This window comes from Pogona vitticeps, chromosome 3 (genome assembly GCF_051106095.1).
Source record: "Pogona vitticeps strain Pit_001003342236 chromosome 3, PviZW2.1, whole genome shotgun sequence".
Classification (NCBI taxonomy): Eukaryota; Metazoa; Chordata; class Lepidosauria; order Squamata; family Agamidae; genus Pogona; species Pogona vitticeps.
Genome location: NC_135785.1, coordinates 231739145 through 231750463, shown reverse-complemented (window position 1 = coordinate 231750463; position 11319 = coordinate 231739145). Strand labels below are relative to the sequence as shown.

The 11319-nt window shown below is 42.2% G+C and overlaps 1 protein-coding gene across 3 annotated transcripts in view; it reads left to right on the top strand.

Moving 5' to 3' along the window:
• Nucleotides 1-11319, top strand: part of CFAP44 (cilia and flagella associated protein 44) — a 60023-nt gene that overhangs the window by 39864 nt on the left and 8840 nt on the right. For all 3 annotated transcript variants that reach the window (XM_072993833.2, XM_072993836.2, XM_078389949.1), the window contains 2 exons: nt 2803-2998; nt 9252-9362. In XM_072993833.2, coding sequence (XP_072849934.2) covers nt 2803-2998; nt 9252-9362 — 307 coding nt within the window. The remainder of the gene's footprint in view (nt 1-2802; nt 2999-9251; nt 9363-11319) is intronic.

Below are 11319 nucleotides of genomic sequence, written 5' to 3'. Positions count from 1 at the left end.
TATGCTTTGTTTTCTCTTCCTTCTGATTATCTACATATTCTGGTAAAAAATCAAGAAAAACATCCCCTTACTTTCTCTTTCACGTTTCCTTTTTGCATGGTACCAGAGAAAAAGGGTGCTAAGTCCACTGCAGGGGTCCCATCAGACTTTGCCAGCCACAGCAATAGGAGTCCAGAAACATAGCCTCAGGGCTTGTCTGAGGCAGCATAGACACTCAGATCTGAGGGCAATGGAATACTTGGCTGATTTATCCTCCCCACTCCACCCCCCCCCATCCTGTGTTGCACACATGTTATATACAGTAAAACTTTTAAAAGTTATTCCTCAAAAGTCACTAAAAGATTCCATGATAGATATTTTGAATTGCACTCTACAAAACAGTCTTACTGCACCCACTGCTGAAGATGGGATAAGGTGACTGCCTGGCTTGGTACACATGTGCATATGAATCTTATACAATTTGCCATCTCTTGGCATACAGGAAATTTTTCCTTTTAGGAACCAATCTTTCTCCAGTAGAAAATGAATGGTGTTGATTTTTTAAAAAGGAGAAGATGATGATCAGGTATATTGAGAGAACTCGAAACAAAACTCTGAACATTTGGATACAGTAATAGAGATTTCTTTTCTCCTGTCCTTAGTCCTGATGGCCCTGTTCTCCTTACTGTGAGGACATTTATCATCTTGGGTTGCTCTAAAACACTGCAGCAACCACTGGCACTATGAGATGTTGCTCATTTCCTTTAGTCCCAACCCATTTCAGCCACTGGAGAGGACATGGCACAAACTAGGTGTCTAAAGGCCCTTTAGGTAAAAGTAAGGGTAAAGGTTTTCCTTGACAATTAAGTCCAGTCATGTCCAACTCTAGGGGCATGTGTAATTATTGAAGGATCCTAGCTAAGGACTCCAGTTGAGAGCAATGTAAAGGCATGGACTCCCCACATAAAGCAGGCTCCCATGATGAATCAGTGCAGGAAACAATTGTTGTCTTTGCAGGTAAATACTTGCAACCTGACTTGGTATTTCCTGGAGCTATTTTGACCCTTGGATCGGACCTGGACTTCTTGATTTCTTGACTCTAGCATTATTACTGCTGTTTCTGACTGATTCTCTGGCTTCTGACCTTGGACTGACTTATCGGACTCTGCCTTTTGTTTACTAAAGTAAATTACAACACTCGCATTTGCATGCGTTTGAACTGCTAGGTTGGCAGTTGCTGGGATGAGCAACGGGAGCTTACCCTGTTGCGTGGATTCGAACTGCTGACCTTTCGATCGACAGCCCAGTGACTCAGCAGTTTAACCCATGTCCTTTCTTTAAATGATAGTAAATCAGCCTTCCTTCTGTTTTCTAAAATGGTGACAATATTCACATCCTTTTACCTCAAATCCATGTATTAGAAGTTCTCTGAATTTCCTTTAGCCAGGTGGATTAAGAGCTGCATTTACAAGACATACTAGATCCAAAACATATCCAGATTTACAAATCACAGTGCACTCCACATGCTGTTATTTATTTATTTATTTATTTATTTATTTATTTATTTATTTATTTATTTATTTATTTATTTATTCATTCATTCATTCATTCATTCATTCATTCATTCATTCATTCATTCATTCATTCATTCATTCTATTTATATCCTGCCTTTCTGGTCGTTGCGACCACTCTAGGCGGATTATCTGTAATCCTGAGTGATAAATGATCCCTGCAGGAAAGATGTAAGACAATGACCTGAACATGCCAAGCACCTTTATCTGCCATTATAAATTAAATATCTTTGTGTTGTCCAGCCTTTAGCAGGTATACACTGCAAAAGTTTGTTCAGCTTAGCTTCAGACACACTCTGGCATGTATTCTGACAGAGAGATGAGGGTGCATCCCATTATAGGATGCCACCTTCTCTCCAAAATAAGGAGCAGAAGACAGGGCCTTACTGTGAGGAATCTTTCCTATCCAAGACAGAATGTAATGTCTGAATATACCCTGTACTCAAACCTCATTGAAAAACATTTTCATCAGGCACCTGAAATCCAGGGGGGATAAAATGCAATTGGTAGTCCTCACCACAGTAAATCCATTTACTCAACTACTGAGTGGTAAGCCAACAGTTATATACACCCCACTTGTTTAGTGGGTATAGCAGAGAGAATTAGCAATTGGATTCGTGCCCTCTTCTCTTTTCCTCACTAAACTAGTACCTTATAATAGAATGAGTAGAAGGGACATTCCCAGGATAGTAGCCCTTTTTCCCCTTACTAAGTTTGTTGCATGTACTTATTTTTCTGAAGCTTCTTGTTTAATTTCTGTCAAACAGTTTGGCCATGGGTGGAACTGAGGTAGGAGCAGAGGACGACTTTACAGGTCCCAGAAAAAATGGCCTTCATTCCTTGCCTTCCAACACGGCCAGGAAGAATTTATTTATTGTTTCTTTAATTTATTCATTAAAATAGTGGTTTCCAACCTTCGGTAACCCAGGTGTTCTTGGACTGCAATGGCCAGATGCCTTCACTACCAGCTGTGCTGCCCAGGGCTTCTGGGAATTGCACTACAAGAACATCTGTGTTACTCAAGGTTGGGAATCACTGCATTAGATAATGCTTCCTTTTCTCCCAGGCTGGAAGGAATCTTCCTAGTTAGTCTCAATGTTCTATTTTGTTACAGATTGTAAAACTAATACAGAAAATAAGCATAAGAAATATATAATGATGATCCAATTATCTGGAGCATAACCATTCTAGAAGCTGTTATTGATTTTCTTTCCATTCCTTCCTAACTTACTTCATTTCTTCATTTATTAGAACAAATTAAACAGTTGTCTTGCACAAATAGAGGAAAAGAAAGCAGAGATTCTGAAGCTTCAGGACCAAGAGAAGACCCTCTATGCCACTTTTCAAGCATCTTTGGGGGAAAATAATAAATTTGCTGGATTCCTTACCAAAGTCCTCAAAAAGAAGATTAAACGTGTTAAGAAAAAAGAGGTGGAAGGTGAAAGAGGTGGGAAGTATATTTTCATTTAAATGGTTTGCATGTCATTTTAGCAAAGTTCACAATGTTAAGAAAGTGGAAGTAGACTATACCTATCTCACCTTGTGACATCCACTTTATGAGTTCAAATATAGGGTATCCCTTTCTCAATGTGGAAAGTGAATAAACCCCTTGTGGTTCATTTTCTGTTGGACAACAGTCCTGGACTGCTACAACGGCTGAGTTCCAATAATATATTTTTAAAGGTAAAGGTAAAGGTTCCCCTTGACAATTTTTGTCCAGTCGTGTCCGACTCTAGGGGGCGGCGCTCACTCCGCTCTTCAAGCCATAGAGCCAGCGTTTTGTCCGAAGACAATCTTTCCGTGGTCACATGGCCAGTGTGATTTAGACACGGAACGCTGTTTACCTTCCCACCGAGATGGTACCTATTTATCTACTCGCATTTGCATGCTTTCGAACCGCTAGGTTGGCGGGAGCTGGGACAAGCGATGGGTGCTGACTCCGTCGTGTGGATTCGATCTTACGACTGCTTGGTCTTCTGACCCTGCAGCACAGGCTTCTGCGGTTTAGCCCACAGCGCCACCACATCCCTCTTGGACCATTTTTGGAATGTAATTAAATGTAATCTCCTTGCTCTTTTTGATTCTTAAAATATATTTCTGTTGTAGTTTATGCTTCTGCACTTTATATCATCTGCAATTTATGTTTAGTACTTTTTAAGTCTTCTTGGAGAAATAGGGAAGCAAGTGAATACCTAACTATTAAAAATTAATTAGTAATTTCTAAGCTCTTATAATATGTGTTGCTAACAGCAAATTAACTTGTTAAGTGACTAAAGGAAGTGACTAATTAGCACATTTGCTGTTGCTGTTATGTGCCAGTAAGTCATTTCTGACTGATGGTGACTCTAGTAAAGTTTTTGAGGGATATGAGATGTTCAAGGAGTGGTTCTTCTCTGTGAATCACACTGTGGGTAATCCGTGCTTGCACGGAGCCTCATCGAAATATTCTAGAGCTTCTGTGGTAGCAGAAAGATACATTAGTGCAGACCTCTCCCCCTTGGTATATGTACCTTGACGCCAAGGCTGTCCCTTCAGTTTCATTCAACTGCCACGTTGAGAGCCTCTATCATTGCTTCTGTGAGTCCTTTCTAAAATGAAAGAAAGAAATTTATTGATTTCCTTTAAAACCCTTTCATTATATGAACTTCAACTATTGTTTGCTTATTAAGCCTTTGCAGATAATTGCTCTGGCCTTAGGGCCGATGCACACACACACACACACACACGGTTTTTCTTTTTCTTTTCCGAACTGGCTTCTTGGCCTTTTCAGGCCCATTTAAATGCTACATGGTCTGTGATAATAAAATTCCATTTTGTGACAGGCACAGTAAATGCCTTTTTTGCCTTGGTGAAGCTCACCAAACCTCCTTGTGCCCCCAGCTGCAAAAACTTTAAGCACGGAGTTCTCTGCAGTCGTATTTCGAGACTTAAGCTTCGGCTTCGGAGCAATCCCTCCAGCCCAGTCAGCCTATGGCTCAGACTTCGTACAAATCCATCCCACATGCTAAAGCCATTGACAAAGCCATTTCAGAAGTGACAAAACAACGTCCCTCGGCCACTCCATCCCGTTCTGACCACCAAAAGTCAACTGCACCCCCAACCGCATGGGTGCACAAGCCTAAGCAGTCGACGTCGAAATCCTCGACATCAAAAGCGGCCACTAAATGAAAGCTGTCCACTGACGTTGTGTTGGCTCCTGACACTTTGTCACCAAGAAAGGCTAAGTCTTCGAGGTTGAAACCTTTCAAGGCTGTTTCCCAACTCCACAGCCTTTAGACCCCAGAGACCTTGTCTGTGTAGGTTCTATCTCAGATGAGGAGCGACTTCCACCTCACCAACCGTCTCCATCACAATCTCCTGAATGGGAACAGGGTCGACCAACTCACATCTTCTCCTACCAGCCCTCAACAATACTTGGGCTCTCTGGATCTTTTCCAGTGGCTTCACTCGATATCCAAGGGACTGAAGTGCAACCTAAAACAGTGCCTTATTCTGCTCCAGTAAAAACTTTAAGTGCAGAGTTCTCTGCAGTCACTACGCTTCGACCATATTTGCGGTACCAACAAGCTATTATTTCCCTGTCCGTCAAGGTGATGGTCATTGCTCATCTCACTCAGTGTCACCAGTGTCCACCTTTTTGACAGTGATCCAGTGTGGTCCATCAATGCCTCTACCATCCTGACAACTCTCTTGACACTGACAGCAACTTCCATTTGGACACCAGTTTGACACCGAATCCTTTGATACCAATGATCCTCGGTATTAGCCATTGTCCATGGACGCACCATCCAGGCTTACAGTGGTGAACGACCCTCGATATAGACCTTTGTCCATGGATGCCCCGTCAGTGTCGATACTGGTCAATGACCCTTGTCATTGATCGCTGTCCACCGATGCACCATCGGCATCAACAACTCAACATCGGCACCAATACTTCAAGGACCAGCCTCTTGATGTTGATGTCGCTCAGCAGATGGTTAATTCACGGCATGATGCTGAAGCATCTGAACATGGCTCTAGACCCCAAACGCCATCTGTGTTACTGACATATCCAGACTCAGACCTCACAGATACAGACCCTCCATCTCCAGCAGAGTATTTTCAGAGTTATGCTCAGCTAATGGTTCACATGGCTAAATCTCGTTCTCGACACAGACAAGTCTTGATACTGCCTAATAAAGATAGTAGGCACATTGACTCTAGGGACTGGCTGCTTGTAGCTCGCTCCCGTCGAAAAGCTCAAAGAGACATCTCTTTCACCTTGTCTCTCCTCCAGGATCTCAGCCTTACAGTAAATCTACAAAAATCCAAGTTAAAACCTGCAAGATTGATTCATTACATAGGAGCAACTCTGGACAAATACGCTTGCGTGTTTCTCCCAACAGACAAATGTCTCAATTTGGTGTCCTTACATCCATGCCTTTACCTCTCATGCGCTTGTACCTGCACTGACTGTTCAATGTATCTTAGGCACCATGGCATCCATGACTTTGGTAGTCCAGCATGTTCAACTCAAAATGAGGTCACTTCAAGCATGATTTCTTGCCTTATACATACAACCCAATGACAGATCCACCACACACCCTGCTGCAAATCACTCCAGAACTCGCCTCCCAACTCACATGTTGGTGTTCCACTCAGAACCTGACAATGGGGCGACCCTTTCAACAACACCCACAAATCCAGGTTACCACAGATGCCAGCCTCACTGGCTGGGGTGCTCATAGTCAATCCCTACAGATTGACGCCCAGTGGTCACAAAGAGAGAAGTTGATCCATATCAATGAGCTAGAACTTCTAGCAGTAATAAAAGCTTACAAGGCCTTCAGAAATCATCTTACAGGCAAGATGGTTCAAATAGCCATGGACAATACTACCACAATGTACTACATCCTCAAACAAGGAGGCACTCACTCCCCAAGCCTCCTTTATCTTGCAGTCGACCTGTGGGAATGGTGTCTCTCCCATCACATTTGCCTCACAGCAATCCACGTAGCCGGTCAAGACAACAATCTGGCAGATGTTCTCAGTCGCAAGGGATCCTAAACCCACAAATGGGAGCTAAACCAATCCATTTTTTCTCCCTATGCAAATGTTGGGGCACACCCTCCATCAATCTCTTTGCCTCCCAAAAGAACTGGAAGTAAAAACGTTACTGTTACCGCTCAGGAATTGGCAAGAACTCCCGCGGAGACACATTTGTCGGCCGTTGGCACCAGTCGCTCACTTAGCTGTTTCCACTGTTCCCGCTTATTCACAAGGTTGTAGTCCGCCTTCAGCAGGACAAGCCCAACACCATCCTGATAGGCCTGTGGTGGCCACAACAGCCATGGTTCCTGGTTCTCCACCAGCTGTCGTCTGACATCTAACACCTGCCCCGTCTGCCTCACCTGCTTACACAACACGAAAATCTAATTCTCCACCCAGATCTCCCTGCCCTAGACCTGGTAGTGTGGAGGATTCTGCCTCCCTGATGAATGTCCTTCATCAGGCAAAGAAACCCTCAACCAGAAAAGCTTACATGTACAAATGGAAAAAATGTCAATCATTTACCACACCGTTATCACTACCTTCAACCAATCCTTCCCTTACCAGAGTTCTTTGTTTTCTCTTGCAACTAAAAGCTAAGGGCCTTTCCCTTCCATCTCTCAAAGTCTATCTTTCTACAATTGTCTCTTATAGCCACCAAATTCTTCAGCAGCTAAGTTTTTCAGACACCCTACTCTGAAATGCTTCCTTAAAGGACTGTCACACATGTATCCTGATGTACGTCTGCCACTATCTTAATGGTCACTGACGTTAGTCCTTCAGTGACTTACAAGGACCCCATTTGAGCCCCTTGCATCAACTGACCTCAGGTTACTTACCTTTAAGACAGTGTTCCTTGTGACTATTACATCAGCACGATGTGCTAGTGAACTGGTGGCCTTGAGATCTGACTACATTTATCTCCAGTTTTACCCAGATAAGGTCATACTCTTAGTAGATATTTCCTTTCTACCTAAGGTTGTCTCCCAGTTCTACTTACCTCAACCTTTGGTTCTCTGGTTTTTTCCCCCGTAGCTATCTACTCCTCAAGAAAAAATCCTCCATATTTTGGATGTGCAAAGGGCTCTTGCTTTTTACATAGCTCGTACATGACCTTTGAGATGTTCAGCTTGACTTTTTTGTCAACTGTCAACTCCCTGCTAAGGGTCTTCAAGTCACCTCGCAGAGGATATTTGAGTGGGTTGCTTCCACCATTCAGCTTGCTTATCAACTTGCTCGACTTCCAGTCCCACAACGTATCCATCCCCATCTTACCAGGGCATTGGCAACATCTACGGCATTTCTTTGTAGTGTCCCCCTTCTGGATGTCTGTGCCTCTGCCACATGGTGACAGCCGTCCACACTTATCAGTCATTACAGATTGGACATTCAGCAGAAATCTGATGCTGCTTTTGGATGTGCTGTGTTTATTTATTTATTTATTTATTTATTTATTTATTTATTTATTTATTTATTTATTTATTTATTTATTTATTTATTTTTTAATTTTATTTTATTTTATTTATATCCCGCCTATCTAGTCGCGGAGGACTACTCTAGGCGACTTACAACAGAGATAAAATACTATAAAAATAAGACAACAAATTACAAAACAATTAAAAGTAAAAAGACAATAAAAGATAAGAAAATCAAAAGTAATCTGGTGAGAAGGCCTGCCGAAACATCCAGGTCTTTAGTAGATTCTTAAAAGTGCCCAGCGAGGGAGCTCCGCGAATACCAGGAGGTAAATTATTCCACAGGCGAGGAGCCACCACCGAGAAGGCCCTATTTCTTGTTTTCTCTTTTCAGGCCTCCCTCGGCGTTAGGCTCCTCAGCCTCACCTCCTGGCTCGCCCGTGTGACCCGGGTAGAACTTGGTGGGAGAAGGCGTTCCGCCAGGTATCGAGGCCCTAAACCGTTTGTTGTCATCTACCTTGGCGTGACGCCCTCCTCCAGTTAAGATAGCTTGCTAGTCACCCACAGTGTGATTCACAGAGGCCACGAAGGACAACAGGTTAAAGGTAAAGTAAAGGTGAAGGTTCCCCTTGACAAATGTCCAGTCGTGTCCAACTCTGGGGGCCAGTGCTCATAGCCATTTCCAAGCTGTAGAGCCAGCGTTTGTCCATAGACAATTTCTGTGGTCATGTGGCCAGCTTTGTAAAAACATAAAAAACATGGAAAACGTTGTGTGGACCACTAAAAATCAAACAAATGGCAAGCTTTCATGGAGAAAATTCCACTTTTTCAGGCTTAGTACAGCCCCTTCATCCACAGTGCAGAAAAACTGTATACGAGTTCAAAAATTGGTGGTACGTGTCTGTAAGTGTTGATGTAAGTCCTCTGAAGCTGGGGTCTCAAGCCTCTCTGCACTATTGCTTGGGATTTTTACACCCCTTTCCTAGGACCAAATGGCTGCCAGTTACTCTGTGATTGCCCCCCAACACTCATACACATTCACACTTCCTGCTTTGAAACTCTAGTTTCTTATTGGCTGTGGGGGAGGGGAAAACAGCACAAAGTCACAGCAGCCTTTGGCACATGTTTTGCTTTGTAAATGACTATATTACGTTCTGGGCATTGCTGTAGGAACATGCATGATTGCTGAGGAATTATATGGACTGTTCTTATGAGGACAGGAGGTACGTTTGTGCTAATAATGTCTTCCACTCCTAGATGAAGAAGAAGAAAGTGAGGAAGAGAGTGAGGAGGAGTCTAGTTTTGAGAGTGATGAAGGAGAATCAGAATCTGAGGATGAAGTCTTTGATGACACAGTTTGTCCAAAAAGTAGGTTATGGTAATTAGTAATTTTATCTGCTTTTCGAAGACAGCTGTGCATATTGACATTTCGAAACATCTTCATGTCAGATTGAAGAAGATGATGCTAATGTGTATGCCAGTTCCATCTGTTACTCTTAGAATGTACTCACGTGTGAAGTACAGACAACATTGCACAAGGTTTTCTTTTTCTTTATCTTTATAATACAGATAATAGCTCTGGTTCCTTAGAGGGTTTGTGCTAATAAGTAGCTAGCAGCTAGCATTGTTAGCAGTGTGAAAGGAGTCAGTGCTAAACAAGTACCAAGCAATGTGTGATATGAAGCCTTGATGTTTTTTCCCAAGAGGACAGAGAAGCTCCTGGGAAGAATTTCACACCCATACAGAATTTTTATTTTCTAAGTGTTACTTACCCTAAAAGAAACCTCTAATGACTCAGTCTCTGAGCTAAGCTTTTGCTGCCCTCTAGTGAGCTGAGACAATAATTTTCTCTTTTCAGATTTTTAATTTTGATTTTTCTGGAGCAGATCTATTAGTACAGATGAGGGCAGAGAGACCTATTTGTTCTTGAGGGAGATCTGCAGGGCAGTCAGTTACATTCGAATAAGGACAATAAAACCAGACTGAACTGCTTGTCAAGTTAAATGTCTTGAAGGCAATAGTTCTCTCCTCTTGTTGTTCCCAATTTACAGCCAGCAGCAGACAGCCCTTGTGCCTGGAAGTATCATACAACCATCATGACTGTATGATATAGCCTTTGGGAGCATTAATCTCTAAAGCTGTTAGTTTAATCCCCCTTTAATGTTTGGTGATGGTCACAAAATCTTGTTGTGTTGAATTCCATAATTTAATTGTGTCCTATATAAAAAAGCAAAGGCATTAGGGTCAAGCTTAGTTAAATTAGCTCTGTGGGCAGTTGGAGTGAAATTCACAAATATCTAAGAATTTTTCTTCTTGTGAAATTTTTCCATAACAATCTGGAAAATTATGAGGCCAGTTCAGTATACAAATAAAAAGTTTCTGGCCTTTTCCAAATCATTCCCATGATTCTCAGGAGGGCTTTTCATACTTGTTGTCCTTTTGCTTTCAGTTCAAACAACTCATCCCTCCCCGCAGCAAACAATTGATTCTGCAATAAATTGGGAGAATTGTTGTAGCCTAGTGAATATGCATGGATTATGTTCAAAATTTAGATATGAAGCCATGAAGTCAGGCAAGGAACTGGACAACAACTTTTTAGCCTTCCGTCTGCAGTACTGACATCCATATAGTTCTTCAATTGTTTTTGAGCCTTTGGGTGTAAAGCAGTAAAGAGGATAATTGTTATTGTTTCAAGTGGGAGTCAGAGTTTTAATCTATAAACTACCCAGAGTATTGTTTCCACTGAAGGTGTGTGTGTGGGTGTGTGTGTGTTTAAATAAATGAATAAACAAACAGGAAGCAGAAAGGCTTTTAAAAAAGGGAAAAAAAAACCAAACCCAGCCATTTGTCCTTTTGCTTCTCTGTTGCATTTACTTCTAGTCCAGAAATACTAGAATTTGTTAACAAAGATAATATGGACTGCCTTACTGAAGTATTTGGGTGTATGTTTAATTAGGAGTGGGTATCACTGTGCTGAATTGGACTTGCTCTCTAATAAATGCTCCCTCACCTCAGAGTAATTCCAGTATAATTCAGTAAGACTTAGGTTGTGATCACACAAGCATATAGCTTGCATTTTGAACTGCTTGTGCTTTGGTCTTATTCAAACTTCACATGTGCACTAGTGATGACATATGGGCCATAGTGCTTCAGCCTGACCCCAGTCTGTGCCTAAGCTAGGCCTTTTTGATTTAGGGTTACCACTTTTGGAGGCCAGGACAGAGAGATTCTCTGACAAATGGAAGTCACACTAAGGAAAACTACTTTTGGGAAAGCGACACTTTTTGGTGCAGTCATGCTCACACCTTTTTTGCCATCTGATTGC